This window comes from Xenopus laevis, chromosome 1S (assembly GCF_017654675.1).
Source record: "Xenopus laevis strain J_2021 chromosome 1S, Xenopus_laevis_v10.1, whole genome shotgun sequence".
Lineage (NCBI taxonomy): Eukaryota > Metazoa > Chordata > Amphibia > Anura > Pipidae > Xenopus > Xenopus laevis.
Window position 1 is genome coordinate 132,941,167 of NC_054372.1, and position 20,291 is coordinate 132,961,457.

The 20,291-nt window shown below is 37.6% G+C and overlaps 1 protein-coding gene across 2 annotated transcripts in view; it reads left to right on the plus strand.

The window, feature by feature from the left end:
* Window positions 1-20,291, plus strand: part of smtn.S (smoothelin S homeolog) — a 76,582-nt gene that overhangs the window by 47,368 nt on the left and 8,923 nt on the right. For both annotated transcript variants that reach the window (XM_018239347.2, NM_001095933.1), the window contains 9 exon segments: window positions 4,588-5,334; window positions 7,055-7,212; window positions 16,287-16,433; window positions 17,526-17,601; window positions 17,696-17,860; window positions 18,938-19,000; window positions 19,479-19,539; window positions 19,624-19,794; window positions 20,123-20,246. In XM_018239347.2, coding sequence (XP_018094836.1) covers window positions 4,588-5,334; window positions 7,055-7,212; window positions 16,287-16,433; window positions 17,526-17,601; window positions 17,696-17,860; window positions 18,938-19,000; window positions 19,479-19,539; window positions 19,624-19,794; window positions 20,123-20,246 — 1,712 coding nt within the window.

Here is a 20,291-nt window from a genome sequence, read left to right on the forward strand (position 1 = left end):
CTACTAATGCAGCTCGGCACCACTGAAAGCTCTTGGGAATTATTTTCTTGGGAAGTGGGATGGCATGCAGTTTGTAATGCTAAAAGTAAAAGGTAGCACTTGGAACATTGCATTAGCACCTGAAGCTAACAATAAAAAATATGTATTACTGCAAACTCTACCAGCTGTTTTGGACTAATGTATGTTTTTGTACTATTTATGGTTTAATTGTGTTATCACCAATCTGTTTAGGTTTAAGAGGGCTGAATCTATCTGTTGGTATAAAAAAGGAATATTTCAGTTGTAACTGCATTTACATAATGTTGACTACATGTCAGATTTATGGTAAGGAGAATAATGCCTGCCCAAGAGAGTAAAATTCTTGATGCAATCATGATTGTTCCTACCAGATTGTATGATCATTTGTGTCTGTAGTAGGCCCCTGAGTAAGCATAACGTGATTGCTTTGTATTTGAATGATCAAGACTACTTTATGTTATGATCCCTTATAACAATCCAGCTAGATGCATGGCCTAGTGACAAAAGGAAGTTTATGATGCCATTGCAGCTTAGACAGTCAGGACAAGAATCAAAAAAGACAACTCTGATATATTTATGCAGCATTCTGCGAAGGGTGTGCATGATTCAAACCAATCCATATCTGTTAGGTCTTACTATCTCTGTTCCCTTTTCCCAGGGTCCCTATGATCTTTAACCTGCATATATATTTTTGGAGTGTTGGTAATAACCTGGTGTTCCTGGAGAAAACCCACACAGACACAGGGAGAAGTATTACACACTCCTTAACAGACAGTGCCCTGATTAAACTTAAACTCCGGACCCTAGTGCTGCAATAAAAGCACTGCTAACCACTGAGCACTGGTATAAAAATTCATTTGATTCTCCTGCTTCATCAAAATTGTTTTAGGGACAACATATGCCCATTCTATTCTGTTTTTACTAATGAAACATGAGCAAAAGTTATTTCCATAAGAACGTACATTTCTGCTATCTCACCTTTAGCTTTATAGTAACAGAATCAATCATTTTTCCCAATGCTTGTCTCTGTCTCAACATATTTGAAGCATGCATTCTAATGTTCTCAAATGCTGAAGGGCAGCTGCTTAGTAACAGCAACAAAATGTATGAAACATTTTGGTGCCTTCAAAGGTGTACGATAACATTTTTCCTTCAGCCGATCACAAGACAACTGATATCCAAGTCTTCTGCCAATATCAGTCGGCTCATCTCCCACCATGTACATATTTCGTACAATATTATCAGTGCATCTATGGCGACCTTTAAGGATAGGGTTATAGTGCTAAAGAAATTATACATAACAGTATTGGTCTTATGTGATAATACTTTTGAACAGAATGTGATGAGCCCAGTGTTTGAATGTGTCTGAACCCAAAAGAGAGCAAACAAAGAAATAAATGCACACATGCGCTTAAAGGAGAACTAAACCCCCCAAACTAATGAAAACCCCTACCCTCCATATCCCCCCCCCGCACAGGTGTTAATACCTATAAATGCCCCTAAGTCTTTAATTACCCCTCAATGCAGAGTCAGTTCAGCTGAGCTCATGGGTGCCATCTTCACCGTTTCGGAACTCTTCTGCAATTTCCGTGGCTGCCGGCCATTAGGTTGGGTGTTTAGTTCTCCTTTAATTTTGAAAGCCATTAAAACAGCATACCTCAAAATACTGCTCTGTGTCACTGTGTGTAGTACGAGAAGCTATAGAATTCATTGGCCTTCCTTCTGTTTTCTGGCAAGTATTACTGGGGTAGAATAGTCGGAACGGATAGGAGAGCTAATACACATCAGTGAAAAGACAGAGACCCTCTGGGAATTCCCCCCAGTGCATTGTTCCATCTGCCACACCCAGCACTTATGTAGAGGAAGGAAGTGACCCTAAAAAAGAACGACTCTAGTATATACACACTGAACTGGACTCAGGTAATTATAAAGAACATCATTTATAAAGAGCACTTGGTACTTGTGCATTTGTAATGGTTTTCTGTTGGCATTCATCATTGTGACTGCTTCTTACTGCTCTTCTTGGCAATATGTACAATGTCTTGTCCAAGAAGAAAGACATGCAATGTAAACATGCTTCACCAAGTCCCCTGAAGCAATGCATGCTCCATTTCAGTTAAAAGAATGTCTATCTATTTCCATGATTCTGTGCGGAAAATGAATACTGGAAAATTACTTAATCTAAATTTAGTTTTTTATTGAGAGAAATTACTCCTTCTACCTTTCTCTTATACATTAATTTGGACCATCATTTATTATTTTGATTAGTCCCTTTTTAGTGAAATTTTTCTATTTCCCCACTACCCAGTTTAACCCTATTCCTTCCATAGTGTAGTTTTTTATTTAAATCCTTTCCATGTTCACCGTTTAACCCGTTCTTTGTTCATTCTCAAAACTCTACACCACACTAAAGGTGGCCATAGACATTACAGTCTTTCCTGGAAAAGATCTTTCCAAGAAAGATCATTCGTTTCAATATATACGTGTAGAGCTGAATCGTCAGATGTACAGACAGAAACATTCACCACTAACAATGGCTGATGTTCGGGTGCCTTCACCGGCTAGCCTGATCAACGAGCCAACCAATATCCAAGTCTATATCAGTCAGCTCGTCTCCCACATAAACTATCGCCACCTTAAGTCTTCCAGTTCAGTTACTTTAGCCAACAGTGTCAGACTAGTTGCCAGTGCAAAGATAGCTTTGCTTAAGCATTTTGAATACAAGTATGGAATCTCTTATCTGGAAACCCTTCCTCCAGAAAGCTCCAAATTACATATAGGGAGTCTATTTTAAGCGAATAATTCTTACTTTTAAAAATGATTTCCTTTTTTCCTCTGTAAAAATGAAAAAAAGTACCTTGTACCCTATTGCAACGAGGCTGCATACATATGTCTTGGTGGCAAAACAATGATATTGGATTTATTTAATGTTTGAATGTTTTTTTAATAGACTGAGGTTAGGAGATCCAAATTATGGAAAGATCCCTGGTCTGGAAGCCAAAGGTCCTAAGCATTCCTCGTAATAGATCACATACTTTTACTACTACTTTAAAGGGGTTGTCAACCTTTGAGTTAAATTGTAATATGGTGCAGAGAGTGTTATTGTAGTTTGAGTGATTTTAGCTTTTTATTCAGCAGCTCAGCAGTTGGTTTGCTAGGATCCAAATTACATGCACTGAATTGAAAAAGAGACTGTAATATGAATAGGCGAGGCCTTAACTGAAAGATGAGTAATTAAAAGTAGCAATAACAATAAATGTTTAGTTTTACTGAGCAATTATTGAAAGCTGGAAACAGTCAGTAGAAAAAAGGCAAATAATTAAAAACCTATAAAAAATAACGAAGACCAATTGAAAAGTTGCTTAGAATTTGCCACTCTATAATATAATAAAGTTAACTAAACCACCACTTTAAGAGAGTTGCATGAGAGTTGGCCACCCAGTATGGTAAATGATAAAAGGCCCCCTTTACTGTCTTATGGCAGAATGCAGCAACATCATTATCATTGGTTAGGCATAATTGACTATACATGTGCAATTAGTATAATTTGCATAATTTTTTGATCAACCTGAGGATCACTTGATTAAATATAACTTAAATGTACTTGTGTTTGGCCACATATAAACTCTTATATTTGACAGCAAGGAAGAAGATAAATCGAAGAACTTCTAGGAAAAGAGATTCTCCAGAAGCACTAAGAATTTCCGGTTGTGTTCTCTTCAATGCTGCATAGTGTTACCATTGCACAAGACTGTGAACAATGCTTTTAATTCACTTGCAGTGTTTTAAATCAGTATTTTTAGCTTTGCTGTTGACCAAAAGCCCACCATTACTCATTATTTCAGATTTGCACTAGTCTTCTCCCAACAATTACAATTCTTTCCTTTGGGGTGCAGAGGGGGCCATGTACTCTTAAAGAATTGTACTGTTTGTTAAATATTTTTTATTTAATAATTGCCAGTTATATATTTACTGCTGGCTCACACTGCCCTCTCCTTCCAGAACCCCCACCATTGTCTCCTGGTGTTTCATGCTTTATATGTACACATAACATCTATTACCCATTATTCTAGCTATCTCAAAGAGATACTGACACCAGAAATAAAACCTTTTTTTTACATCTATCATAACATTGTCTTTGCATGCTATATATAATTTTGCCATAAAAGTATTTACAGATGCTTTTACATTACCCATCTGGTCCCCCATGTTCCTCTCTGAGGAGGCTGCCATATTTGAGCTTGAGTAGTCTATTAGCATTAGAAACTCTAACTGACATGTTGAGAAGGGACAGTCCGGTTGGCAAAACAGTCAGGTTTAGGAACTTCGAGTAACAATGATTTACAAAAGCAATGTGAGTGAAAAATGATCAACATGAGCTATAGGTAACTTTTGATCTGCATTAATATTTTGAATAATATTTTTTTAGAGTCACTATCACTTTAATATCACCTCCCTCCCCACACTTTTTTCCTTACTTCTTCCAGTATCTAATCCAATCATCATCTTTTTTGTAAAATCTATTTTTTTTAATCTGTTGCCAATTATGCCTGCCGTTTTGTATTGTAGATGATCAGACCTCCAATGCGCCATTTAGAAGAGCTTATTCAGTCAGGGACAGAGTGAAGAAGTTTTCAGAGGAGTCCTCCACTATAACTCCTGCCTTGGGTTTCCGTTTTGGAAGCATGCGTGCTGAGAGAGCCCCAGTTAAAGGAACACATGTACTGCAGCAGCATTCCCTATTCTCTGTCGGACAAGATAATAACCAGAAAGCTGCACAAAATGATAGACTGGTTACTAAACAAGAAGTCACTCGTACAGTTTCAGGGCCCTGTAGCCGCAGGTTAGATGGAATTTCTACAGCCGGGACACAGAGCACTAACAAAATACAGTCATTTAAATCCCCTTTCATACCTGAGCTAAACAATTCCAGGAGCACGTCCTTAAAAGGATCCTCATCTCACAGCTCTACAGGACACTGCACATCCTCCAGGGAAGTGAATAGAGGACTTCCACAAAGCCAAGGCTCCTTCATCCTCAGGCAGGATAGTGGGAGGAACCACGAAGACCAATTGAAAGTTCCCCTACCTATGACAAAAAGGGGGAGGATTGTTGAAAACTCAGATGTAGCCAATACAGTATCAGAGGAACCAGGCAGCCTACAATCCTCCACACATCCCTGCAAATCCACCACAGGCACTCAAGAAGAGACTGAGGACACTGACATGAAGACACTGCTTACAATTGAAATTAAGGATGGGAGAACTCAGACTACAAGTAGTCGGGTGGTGGGTCAGCCTGGAAACCAGCGAGCAGGTAATTTTTTTTTTTTTTTTTTTTTTTTAACTGACTTGTCCTTTAATTCTTTGAATATGGTTACAAGGTTTTTTAAGTTGGCTTGTTTGTCCAAACTTATGAACAGTATGGTTGCACAAAAGCAACTTAACAGCATAAGGAGGTTGCAAAGTGCAAAGATGCTGCAAAGCAGAACATTCCACACTCCACTCTGACTTTCTTTTATATGCTATTTATCACAGTATAATCTTTAGGGGGAAAACCCCAATAGGATAGATGGAATACAAGCTCCATTCTCAAGAAAAAACAAGGGGGTTGGTGACTTGTTAATCTGCTGCTTACCGTTAGGCACAAAAGTTTGGGGTGTTGGTGGCATGAACTTCTGTTAAGTTATATAATCCTTTTTTAATGTTTTGGCTGGCAATAAGATGGCACAGAATTCATGTTTAGCCCCTTATTCTAAAGTGTTGTGCCTTCCAGAAAATTAAGTTGATTCATGTTCAGTTTCAGGCAGCACACAGGCAGTAAGGGAGTTAAAACTGTGGGATTACACTTGTTGTTTCTGCCTCCACTTAATGCATATCTTGATACATTTTCTCTGCTTAAAGTTTAGATCACACTGATGTAAAATGCCATAATTGGTAGTACTAACCTAGAGTTTAATGGCATGAGCGACCCAGGAGATACTAAATCTGCTTAGTTTGTTCTCCCCTGAGAGAGAAACCCATGTCTTGCAACTGCAGCAAACCACTGTGTAAAATCTATGGTGTAATGTATTTCAGCAATATTCCCCTATTACTTTAACTCCAGTATTCCGAGGGAGTTTTATTACCCATGATTACTAAATGTGCATTCACTAATCAGAATATGATATTTCCTGTAGATTTTCTATTTGCAGTAAGTAAATCTGCCAGGAATCGGTAGCCCAGGGCCAAAAGTAATCCTGATCCTGTACAGCGTCTCCAATTAAGCTGCCAATCACCTTGCTCCATTACATCACATGCTGTATCCCATGAGTTCATGGAAATAAACACAAGACTTATTATGGGGATTTGCTAGCTATCAACGGGAATGTCACAATATATAATGCCGTTAACAGAGGGACTGTACTGTCTCTGTTAACTCTTTTGACGTATCTAGTACTCATGGTGATCAGTTTAAATTAAAAGTAAATAATAATAATGCTGTGGCTAACTACTTGTTTTGACCATGTGAAAACTTTTTTGTAAATACAAACTTATATGTACACATATATATTGTCGCATATGGCAGAGATGTCAACTTCTGGGCCCTATACTTGTTGTGAAAGACCCAAAACCCGTAGCCTGATGCTGGTTTCTTGAGGTTTTTCTGAATTTGTCAACTTAACTTCAAATCTTCAAATTATGAATATACAGTAGATGTTCATTTCATAGTAATGCCTAGTCCTCTTTGCCAATAAGTATTTTCAGTATGCAGCTTGCTGACTGATCTAGATGTATAGTAAACTGGCATCTTTTTTTATATAGTGATGTGAATTGATTTGTTAACATTTTTGAAACCTATCATAATTAATTGATAAACAAAACATCCAAGCTCCTTTATCAGAATGGGGAAACTGAAACCCCTTGAAGGGCTGCATGCTGCTGTCATGACTGAGCAAATGTTCTCACCATTTTGGGATTTTTATATGCTTAATTGTTGTATACTTATGATCAATTCCTTATTCTGTGTCTAACTTGACTTAAAATGTATTTTCCAGAGTTGACATTGGGACTCACAAGTACACCATTTAGAATTAACAGTGGCTTTAGCACAAGCAGTGATGGGGCTAGCAGCGGGATCGCTACAAGAAGCATAAGGACTGAGAGCAGGACCACCACACAAAGTGGGATCACTTCCAGCAATAATGTCATCAAGGTATTTATTTCATATATATTTGCTTGCATGAGCACTGGCCATTCCTAAATAGAGCTAGGAATACTTTTCTGCATTACAGTATGTCAGGCATTTAGAGGGACACTGATCCTTCTGTAATAAAGTGGGTACAGTTTATTAAGGTATACAGGTATAGGATCTGTTATTTATTTAAACATTAAATAAACCAAATAGGATTGTTTCTCACCAATGTGGTTTTATTCAGCTAAGCTTTCTTTATAATGAGTTTCTGGATAATACCATATTTTTTATTTATTTTTATTTATTTTTTGCTTTTTTAATGCACAGCTTAATAGTGATGTGTATTTTTCCATTTAAAGAAAGAACAGTTCTTATAAAACCTATTGTTGCATTGGGATTTTATCTTTGTTTCTTGTGATCTTATCTATCACAAACTTCCTTATGTACTGCTGAGCATTCAGGACACCTGTGTTAAGATTTGACATGTACAGTCATAATCAACTTTATTTGGCTTTGTAATGTGGCATAAAATGACTGTGGAGAACTGTTTTTACATTTCTGTTCTGTCTGTTTTTTTTTTTGCAAAACAATCAATTACCCTTTAAATCTTTAAAAATTAGTATTTTAAAAAGATTATAAAAATGTAAAAATTAGTATTTCAAATGTACTGACAAGCAGATAGAAATAATTTTGCTGAGCAGAATACCGTACCAGGGTTTATTGCTATTTTATTATAATTATTTATAATTACAGAGGTAGAAATTTTTACGGTTACATTTGCAGAACATTTGTAGCAATCTTATTTCACTTAAAAGACAGTAGTACTAAAGGGATAATATTAAAGTAGTAGCTCACATTAAAATTTTGCATGATTTAAGGCAAATTACAATTCGTTTTTTTTGGTGAAGTTAAAACTGATATTGAAATAGAAATGGCATTCTCCTACGTAACATTGCCTTATTATCAGAATGTGTTTATTCCATGTTACTTAAAGAGGTACTGACACCAGAAATTAAACCTTTTATTAAATCTACCTGACTTTGCAGGCTACTTATAATTGTGCCATAAAGTATTTGCCCAATGCTTTTACATTACCTTCTCCCTGTGTTCGTCTATGAGGGGGCTGCCATATTTGGGCAGCAGGAGTTCGTTAGCATTACTGACAGGCTGAGATGGACAGTCAGGTTGGCAAAACAGTCAGGTTTAGAAACTTCATCTAATAATTACTTACAAAAACAAACCTCTCCGCAAAATATCAGCATGACCTATCGGACCTATCACTTTTAATGTACATTCATATTTCATAAGTAGTTTTTTAGTGTCGGTATCACTTTAAGGCTCTTTAAATTGCTTCTGTCACAAGGTAGAAACAAAGGAGCTATTTGAAGGGTTGAAATGCAATCTGTAAATGATTGTTCCTGGCATCCTGCCTTGCATACCTATTACTTCCTAGCCAGACAGTGAAAGCATCCCTTTACTGAGCCTAAGGCCACAATAGAGCTTCTAGTGTGATTTTTGAATACCCAAACCAACTGATGTGTGCATGGCAAAGGAAGATTCATTGTATTTGCTCTCCTACTTTCTAAACAGACAGTATTTTGGGATTTCTGTACAGTATACAGACAATGTTACATTATGTTGACACTGTGTGACTTCATAACTTATATAAGCACAAAGTGAAGTATGTTAGAATTCATTTATTTAACTTTTTTCTATAAGTTTCTCTGATATGTGGGAAAAAGCTACAATTTTAACTCTCTTGTGTACTGTCATATGCTTAAACCAGGCTGTATTCCTAAATTTCTTGTAATAGTGCTCTATGGAAAGGACATAGTCATCACGCACACATACACACACACACACACACGGAATGAAAAAACAAAAAGCTTTGCTTTACATTGGAGAAGAGGTACTTTATATGATCACTATACGTAAATATATTGGGATCATATAATAACCTATCTTTCACCAGTAGATCTAATCTCATAGGATGCAATTGTTCCTCTGTAAAAGTAAGATATACTGTATTTTTTCAAATTGTGCTTTATTTAATGTTTAAATTATTTAAACGTTAAACCCATTGGGATTGTTTTGCCACCAATTTGGATTCATGCAGCTCAAGTGGTCAGGGCACTTCCGAAATTGGGAGCTTTCTAGATATGTTTTCCAGATAAGTGATCCCATACATGTACTGGCAGTTTCTATGTTGCCAAGTAAGAGTATGAAGCTGTGCCTATGCTTGGTAACTACTTTAGACTGAGCTAATTGTTTATGGTGCCTCTAAATTTGTATGTGAGTGTATAGCTTAGAGGACACATAGAGGGCAAAAAATAAACAGATCTTTCATGATTACTTGTATTTGAAGACACATTAGTACTTATTCAGTCAGACCTCTTTTCACACAAACTTTTATGTGAACAACACTATAAATTGTTTACGGTGGCAACAAAATATGGGAGTGCACATATTAGGGCCATGACCAATGAAGCGACAACTGCAAGTTGTAAAACCTATGCATCGCTTTGTTGTTCTCGGGTTTGCTGATGTTGCCTCACAAGGAAATTTCAGGTGTCTTTGTGATGCATAGGTTTTACCACCAGTAATTTCAGTTATTGCTGGTAGAGAAGCATTTTCAAGAGATTTGTCACTCACAGTTACAAATATTCCTGTCAGCAGTCACCCTTGGAGGACATAATACAGAATAAAAGAGAGTAAACCAATAACTCCCTCATGTCAAGAGGAAAACAGTCTGCTCTTATTGTCAGTCCATTGCTTGACTGTTCATTGCAGGATTAGTGCTGAATAAATACATACTATTTTGAAGAGATCCACTTTCTTTGTATTTGAACAAATACTGCATTTTATACAAAGATGTGGTCTAAAGTCGCGTGATTTTATGTGTATGGATGTGGTTCTGCCAGGCCCTTGCAAAAAAGACCTAGATTTGTGTTATGTTTTGGGTAGCCCAGGATGAGGAGAGTAGAACAGTTCTTTATTTGCAGGCTCTGCAGGCATTACACAACAGTAACTTTCTCTTTTAACCTGACAGGCAGTAACTCATGTAGATAGTGACACCTGCAGGCCATTTGTATAAACACCACATATTCGCCTTATAGTAGGAAAGCATTTGGACAACTATAATAACAGCAGCAATTAAACAGTATGCATTTTAAAACAATATTATACATTCTTCACATCACAAAGTCATTGTTCCATGCAGGAAGTTTTCTGATTCTCTCAGTACGCCTTAAAGGTTCACTTTCTTCAGGCCTTTTGCAGTTGACATCAGGAGTAGGAAAATGTCCTTCATCAAATGGAGCTTCTCCAAAGTCATATCTAACAGGAGCAATACGACTTGCATTCCATATGCGTCTATTAGACAGTTCATATGTGTATGGTCCTCGCTGGCTTCTCACTTCAAGTGGTGTAGTAAATTTAGCTTGTCCTTGTTTCAGTATTCCTGGTTTCTTAATTCTGACTAAAGATCCAGGCTGAAAGTGTACTTTCTTGCACCACGTTTTCTGTTAGTATCAGTCTTGCATTTGGCTTGGTGATGTTTCACAATGTCAGCAGTAGATGATTTTGTAGGCACAGTATTTTGTGGAAGTTTGATGTCTGCAACATGTAACTTAGTGCGCATCTGTCTGCCATGTAATAATTTAGCAGGAGATGTTTGGGTTGTTGCATGGCACGTTGCTCTGTAGTTATGTAGGATCTCTGTTGTAAATACTTTCCTAGATTTCCCAGTTAGATTTGCTGTCTGTAGTGCTTCTTTCAGATTTCTGTTGAATCGCTCGATTTCTCCATTTGCTTGTGGGTAGTACACTGAAGATTTCCTATGCACAATATTCCTCTCTCTCAGAAAGGATTCAGACTTGGATGCGTTCGCATCCGACAATCGTGATTCAGCGCATCCAACGTGACGTCTGCGATTCATCGGAATGGATGCTATCGCAGGTGAAAGCGCTTGTGTAGTTCTACCCTAAAATGGAAAGTTACTAATGAGATATCCAAAGCTGTAGTTACACTCAGTGCTTAGTTATTTCTTACTGCCTTATTGTTTTCTCAAGTACAGTATTAGTATGGACATATTATTCCTCCACCCATGAGTTGCCCTTTACTTCATACCTTATTTCTACCACAGTAGGCCTTGGAAGCACAACTCCTTGTCTAGGATTTGTGCTAAAATATCACTGAGCTGTACTGTTCTTTTCTTGTGTCGATCCCTAGAACTTATATAACAGAAAACATCCGTAGCTAGAGTAACTTGTGTCAACCATTTATATAATGTATGTAAGTGAACTATATGCTCCTATTCCGATAACTGAAACAATAACATTTTACTAATGGCTCCTTGTGTTCAGCTATTTTTATCAGTGAGATACTCTCTATGAAACCTGTGTTTCTAAGAACTGCTACCTCCTCTCTGGGATCATTTGTACAAACCTGCTTCTGTCCCTAACCCTAATTTATCAGATGTATTGACGAGCACTTTTCAAACAACCACTACATTCAGAGGAGAAAGATCCAATTTTGTTATACTACAAATCCCGAGAGCAACATTTTGGTTTTTTCGTGCTGGAAGGCTTTCCTAGGACTAGTCTCCTCACTTAATCTGAACTTAAATGAGAAGTGATCGTCAAATGGAGGAGAGGCAGCAATGCTCATGTGAAGAGGATAGTGGCCCAAGTAGTGTTTCTTCCCCAGCGCAGCTGTCTGATTCTACATGTGGAGGGGACAGCGGGGAGGTGAGAAAGGCAGACAGCATCTGTATAAAGCCAGAAAATTCAGCCAGCTAGTAAGTGTTTGTTTACTTACCTACTGGCTGTTATTTCCAATGCCCCCCATGTTTTTCCTGATTTTCTTCCATTAACCAGTGTATTCACTAGCATTCTGGCAATTGTAGTGAATTCCCTGCACATTCAACAGTGCTGACTCTTGGACTTCCAGTTGAATAGCCCTGACATATAGTACAGGTATGAGATTCGTTATCCAGAAAGCTCAGAATTACGGAAAGGCCATCTCCATTTTATCCAAATAGCCCAAATTTTTAATATTGATTACCTTTTTCTCTGTAATAATAGATCTTAGTTTAGATTAAGTACAAGGTACAGTTTTAATTAATGCTTATTGGAAGCAAAATCGGCCTGTTGGGTTTATTTAATGATTTCATGATTTTCTGGAAGATTTAAGGTATGAGGATCCAAATTGTGGAAAGATCCGTTATCCAGAAACCCCCAGGTCCCAAAAATTCTGGATAAGCTGCCATTTGTGGTTTAGATCTCCTTATAAATGGTTCAGTGCCTGACACTTGCAAACTAGTTTTTCCTTTGAGTAAGTCATTTACCAGTCTTGTTACACCGGATGTTTATTGAAGTTTATTGAAGTAGTTGAAGCTGCTTTGACTGCGCCCCAAGGATTAGTTGAAAAGACCTCTATGCATATTGCTCTGCCTGTCCTCTTAAAAGCTGGAGGGAAGCAGCTGCTTCTCTCCCAGCATAGCATTGTTCTCATAACCCGTCATGGACCCAATACTCTGCCACACTTACCTCAAATGCTGTATGTGAGTAAAACCATCAGGTCAATGTCAGTTCCCTGGAAAGGAATCCGTTTTAGCAAGTAAGGGGCATGGAAAACTGTTCTGGGCTGAAGCTGTAAGCACTGTTTCTCAAATCCCAAAAAAGGAATAAGCAGAGTGGCAACTTACTGAAGATGGAACCTGTGTATTTACTTAACCCTCAGGTTAACAAAGCAGCTGTATTAGTAATATATAAATGTCAATATCTTTGAAAGACTACAAATGGTAAAGCAACTTAATCTGTAAAAATAGATCACTATAACAAGTATACTTTTATTTTAGGTTTGAATTAAAATTTCCTTTTAGTTGCTGAAGTATAATTCTAATAAACCTGTCTTGGCTTGCTGTGTAACTTAAATTCTAGCTGTACTCTCCACTATACAAGGACTCTCTCAAGGTGTAGGCCAAGGGCAAACGGAGCAATTGCTCTGCTGCTCTCAGTCTGCGTATTATTTTCAATTGAGCGAAGCTGACATCCACTTGAATGTCGTTATATGCAGCGGAGGTTGGCCCAAATACATGAAAGCGGGCATTTTCACTCCATTTTGTGTGCCAGCATGCAAGTAGAAGCAGCTCAGTTGTAGGAAGCTGGAGCACTGAGCAGATCCACTTTTCTCATCCTGAAAAAATTTGTAGGCTGAGAGCAGCAGAGACAATGTGCCATCTGCCCTTGGCCTCAGTGTAAGATCCTTTATAAGAAGGATATGTTGATATAAGCAAGCACTGCAGGATAGACGGTGTAACATGCTTACCAATTGAAGTGGATCAGACTGATGCAAACTATTAAACACAAGCAGTGTCTATACTTATAGAAAAAGTAACATGCTAGAAAATGTACTTGTGTATAGAGAGAGAGTAAGAACCAACTGTAGATTTGATGTGAGTCTTTTGATGTATTTCATGCAGAACAATAGTTGGGATCACAATTGTACTTACAGAGCTAGACGTTTAATAATTATTTTCAGAACTTACCTACCCTACTTTGAACATATAGTTACCTACTTTTTTCTTTTTTTGGATTTTTTTCAGTAATTTCCAAGAATACAATTGTATATGTAAAAGTGGGCAACTATATAGGGCTTCAGAGTCTTATAATTTCTTCACAGCTATATCATTGCTGACTGCAACTGCCAGCATACTTTAACCCTTGATTATATATTTAAGTATTCTTGTAGTCTTAGGCTAGCAACATCTGGAGACCCAAGGTAAAGAAATAGGGCTGTAAATCCTAGTCACCTAACTTGGTAAGTGTTGCACTGACATCACCACTTCACAGACTGATTAAAAAGGGCCTTAGATATTGGATTTTCCTTCTTGGTTTGTGTATTTTTTTATGGAAAACGATCAACTTTTTTGTTTTGTTTTTTTACATTTTGGTTATGCTAGGTTTAACTATTAATTTTTCATACCCTGCTGAAGACTGTTTAAAAAATGGTATCATTCAGTTCTATTTTAATAAATATGATAACTTCTTTGCTCTATAGCAGTCATTGGGTATTTTCAACACACAGTATGGAGGCTTTCTATTCTTGTATCTGTTAATGCACAAGAATATGTAGGGCAGAGGTAAAAAAAATGCACAGGGTTGTGTGCAAGCATGCATCTAATTTGTCCTTGAAAAAAAATGCAAAAAAAAGTGCACCAAAGTTGCACTTTGTTTAATCTGTTTCTAATAGTATATAACCTGACACACCAGGAACAAAGAGGTTAATAAAGGCCAGTTGTACTTTTTGGAAGTCTGTGTCTGCTTGTTCAGCTCCAGGAATAGGCAGCTTCCTGCCACCTGCTGTGTCCCAATCTCTCTTCCCTTTGTTTCTGCGGTAGGATGTTACATAAATATATATATAGCTCCCATCTGTAAACATACCCCTGCATTGGGATTAGAGAGGGGATCAGGAAAGGGGGCTAACACTGTGCCCTTGGACAGATCAGCTGTTTCAATCTGCCAGAACATCTCTCCTTCGGTCAGTACACTCGCTTGCCTCTGTGCCCTGCTCCTGAACACTACAACCTTGCCTGCATTGTGCTGCTCTTAACTATGCCTAGCGCTGGTATTGAGGAGCTGGATAACCAGCACACTGAGCCGGCACAAGAAGCAATGCAAGAGCTGCAGGTCTTCCAAAAGCAAGTGACACAGCAGCTTCGGGAGATATCTTTGCTAATCGATCCACTGAGTGCAGCTGTCAATGATCTAAAAGAGGAGAACCTACATCTTCGCTTGGAACAGGAAAGACTGGCACAACGGGTGGAAGAGCTGACCCACTTAATTGGCTCAGAGGAAACCAATGGCTCTGTGCCTCATGCCCCAAGGTTTTCTAGCACCCGGAGGTCCTCTTCTGTGCATCTTTCTAGAAGCAGCAGCCTTGTAAGTGTCAGTTTATATGAATGGATTATATGCCAGGGTACCCCATACCCACTGTAGCGCTGAAAGGAATTACGACTGTATTAATTTCAGTCAGGTTTCTGTAACCTTTGGCATTCAGCCCTGCAATTCCTAGCAACACATCCCACTGAACTCCAATTCTGAGTTGGGGTAGATGTTGATAATGTTCCTAAATTATTATACTAACTATAAATTATACTGGTGGTATACTACCATTAATTTGTTATATTAAATATATACACACATTCACAAGGTGCGTGTGTGTATGTATGTATGTATATATATATATATATGTATGTGTGTGTGTATATATATATATATATGTATATATATATATATATATATATATATATATATATATGCCACTCGAAAGTACCACACTCAACAGGCTCAGTTAGAGAAACTGATTTTAATAAACAAACAAACGAAATTCCAAGAAATAACTGATCCTGCACATTTTGCCTGCAGCCAAGCATATATATTTAATTTGACTTATTTTGACAATATTCTCTGGCAGTGAAGGGGTTATACTGTGCGTGTGTCTATGATTCCCATTCTGTTGACTGTGGTTGCCAAAGTTCAGTACTTATTGTGTCCCAATATAGCCATTGGTTCTAGGCCAAAGTAAAGTTCGAGGACAGCATCTGATACTTCCTAATCCTATCGCACATTGCTTTGCGCATGAAAAACCACATCAGACCATTATATGACATTAGGAAAACTAGGGAAAATACTTTATTGAGCACTGTTGGCAGCCTGTTTAGTTAATGAAATATATTCTCTTTGGTGATTGTTCTATTATATATCTGCCTGCTCTGGCGTCTTGTGCATTAAAAGGATGTATTTTCCACTTTAGCTTGAACTTGTCTTGAATATGTAAGAAAACAAACAAGAACCGGTCACAGATTAGGTTGCAGAGGAATGAATTTCTTTTAAGAAGTGGCATCCATTTTTTAATTATTTCTAGTTGCTATAATAGTGATTGTTTTATGAAACTATGTGACTAAGCCATTTAAAGCACATGTTGTACCCCCATGATATTTGGGTCTTGCCAATTGTTAAGTGGCATGTGCTGGTGTTCATACTATGAATTATAGCTCTATAGTACTGTTTGTAACTAAGGTTTTCTTGCAGGTTGAGCCAGAAACTCCCCAACAAACTCCCCAGCAGGTGGAGGTGTTTCTACCAAGTAGAACAGAGAATAAAGAACCAGAGAGCAAGGGCAAGCTGACAGCAGAGGCACTGAGTTCTATAGAGGAAGAGGAGGTTCTGGATAAAATGGTAAGACACAGCAAATGAATACAATGTGTGTGAGCAAAATAGGAAGAAGATTAGTTTTGGATATTGAGGGATTCTGGTTTGCAGGAAAGACAAATAGCCAAAAAAAGTAAATGTGACTATACCAAATCTTTTTAAACACAATGCAAATCTGAAGGCCTGTTATTCTGAAATATGAGGTGCACACTTTTTGTAGCCTTTTTTGTTTTTATACCAGTTGACAAGGGCTACTATCAGTAATTACAGGGCCCCATACTACTTAAGTAGCAGGGCCCTCCCACGGGGCCCCAAACATTAATCCATTGGTCACCTGTGTGGATGTCCCTGCCAACAAGTAGAATGGGGCCCCAATAACAAAACATGACCTACACATGCACTACTATATCTTTGTCTGCCCAGATTATGCCAATGATGTCTAAACCCCACCTGTTCCCCTGCAAATCACACTCTTGATGCCATGCCCTGACTGCAATGATGTGCAGATAACTAATATAACTTTGATTTTTTTGTTTTTTTCCATAGTTGTAACTTTGTGATGTGTATCCAAATGTTAGACTATAAAGGTGGGATTAACTATTGTACTAGAGCCAATGCAATGTTCGTAATGATTTATGTGCATAATAAGTAGGAATAATGCGTCCCTTATGCTTGCCTGGCATGTGCTAGTCTCAAAATCTGTACCTTTTGTAGTCTTTATTTATATGACATCTAAAGTACTGAACCTGTGTGGCCAGTGTTTAGTCCCAAACAGTCAATTTAGAATAAGCTGAATATAAAATGAAGTGACCGTGGCCAACCTAACACCTGAATAAAAGTATAGATCACTCTTTGCCCATTCATCGCGTTAAGGCAGAATAAATATAACGTAACATTTCCCTAGCTTTATTTCTGCTGTAATTAAAGATTTTGCTGAAAATGATTAGGTAAATGAATTCTTCCCTTAATTAGATAATAAGATTAATCCCTCAAGGATAACTACTGCAACCAGATGCCAAGGTCTAGAGCACTCAAGCACAGTACAATATTTACCTAAGGCATTTTGGAGGTCAAGTCTCTAATTGGTCTAATTGGGGCTTTGCCAATATCTCTTTGCAGCTGGATAAGACCACAGACTTTGAGGAGAGGAAGCTAATCAGGGCCGCAATGAGGGATCTGCGACAGAGAAAGAGAGGTATTCATTGATGCATTTGTTGGATCACACCACAATAAGAATTACTATAAAGAGGGAAATAATATTATTTGATGGTCACATATAATCTTCCTAGAGCAACGAGAGAAGGAGAGAGAACAGCGCTTACAGGAGTTAAAGACCAAGGAAAGAGACTCAAAGCTGGCACGAAGCACAGAATCCAGCGTCCGACAGAGCGAGACAACCAACCGTGGCTCTGCCATCAGCACTGTCACCAAAACACAGAGGCTTGTGCAGTCCAGTAAGGAAACACATTTTTATTATGGTGTGAAAACCAAACAGGGAGTCAATTTGATTTAAATTTGGGATACATGTCAGTTAGTTAATTGATGATCCCCTAAAACCATGTGTGGGAATTCACTGTTCTAATGGGACTCATTCTAGTTTTTGTTTCCCCAAATAGGTAGCCAGAAAAGGGATCATGGGGTGCCTTTTAAAACGGTTAAATATGCTGTAACCACCTCTGTATAAATCAAAGTATTGGTACCTTTCAATAGATCTTGAAAGTAACATAGAATTACATAAATTAAGCATTTCCCGTGGGTGTCAAGGAAATGTGGTATTTTGGTGCATCACTGTTACACTTTGCCATTCATATACATGACTGAGTGCAGTTTGCTTGGTTTATTTTGGACAGGCATGTTTTATATATTACTAGTAAAGGCCACATATCTAAACTTGCTTCAGTCAGCACTTGCACAGACAAAGCAAATGTGGCACTGCCTAGTTTTAAGACAAATCTATTTTTTGCTCTTTGACCTTATACATTACCTTAAGTAATAAGTCTTTGTCTGGTCGTCAACAAGTCAGTTAATTACAAATGGGGAAAATGTCATTACAATGCATATGATGGTCAAAGATTTGATATTAAAACTGTGTAATGGAATTGGCCCATAGCTGCAGATGTGCATTTTCTGAGCTACATTTATCTGTAAGCCATTTGTGAAAATGTACCAATGTGCTTTGAGTAAACCAAAAAAAAAGATGAAAGTAGAATAAAGTAGCCTAAATAAAAAGAAACTTTTATTTGGACGCTGTGGTTTGTTACTATGTTGTCATGCCCACTTTTAATGAGTCAAATGGAATATGACTATGAAGATTTTCATTCATCCAGGTCATGGTATATTTAATATAAGTAATTTAAAAAAAAAAAAAAAAAAAGGGAACATTTTGTAGCTTGTCTAACGCATGATTATATGAACTTATCTGTGTGAGAATATATAAAATATAAGCTTGGGAGCTAAAACTGGTCAACTTAACAATTCTCCAAAGAACTGTTGATGTGTGTGTGTGTAATTGATTTTTTTTTTTTTTTAAGATGATGGCAGCAAAACCTCTAGCACAACTACAGTGGAGGCCAGTTACATGAAACGATCAGAGAGTGAGTAACCAGATATGTGAGCATGCATGATCCTTGGAAACCAAACAGAACACAAGAATGGGAATCACATGTTGAATGAGAACAAGCACACAAGCTTTATAGTCAGGCAAAAGAGTCAGCTGTTAACTTTCACGAGTGTAAAATGTATACTGATTTGCTAGGTAGGAGTGAAGAGGTGGCAGGAATAGTGGATTGATTTGCACTATTAATTATAAGATTTAAACTTAACAATGAGGTAATTGTCAAATATCGGCAGTTTATTTGGTCTCAAACTGTATAAAGTATATAATACTGTGTTAAAAAAAAATATATATATATGTTTTTGTTTAAAATATGTTGATTATCATAGGAAAAATGAACATGACAGCTAATACCATGCAGACTCGGAAAACATGTAAACATGTAACGTAAAATTGAAATTTTTTGAAATATATATTAAATATATTAATATTACATTTATTTTCTCATCTCTTTGTAGATGGCGCAACCATTGTTCAGACTAAATCATCGTTTAGTGCCACATCCAAGAAAGTTGGCAGGTAATTTCTTTAAAATAAAAATTAACCATTCTTCTCTCCATCTTCTCTCACTATTTTATATGTTCATTGTATGTCTCCCTTTAGCATTTTTGATCGTGAGGATGAGGGGCTGTCCAGGGCCAACAGTGTGACTGCAATGGAGCGGCGTCAGGCAGAAAGGAAAAAGGAGCTCATGCAGGCTCAAAGCCTCCCTAAAACGCCAGCCACACAGTCACGCAAGGCCATGATTGAGAAGATGGAAAAGGAAAGTGGAGGGTGAGAAAGATCTTTCTTAATGCCTGTAGTGGAACATCATATAGGGAATATTTATGAACTAGATGTGAGGGTCAACATAATAGTATGTGCCTACCCGTTTTATTTTGTTTGGTTTTAAATCTCTTTTTGAATGAATGGAAAGATGTATTGCTGGAAATGTCCGTTATATTCTTGTTTAAGGAAATCAAAATCTGTCTAATTCGAAAAATCTCTATGCAGCCATGTTACAATTTCAGTCATCCTGAAATAAACACCGTGTGTAACTATATTACTAGTGATCCCTTTGTGGTTGGGGGTTCAGTTTCCATCTTATATCTTCTTTTCACAGCCCAGCCAGCCCAGCCATTGCTAAGGTTGCAACACCACGTTCAGCTGCATTTGGTGTGCCTAATGCGAACAGCATAAAGCAAATGCTTTTAGACTGGTGCAAAGCCAAGACGCGTGGGTATGAGGTGAGTTACCTTTAGAGGTGCCCTGCTTCCCTTAAGCTGGCCATA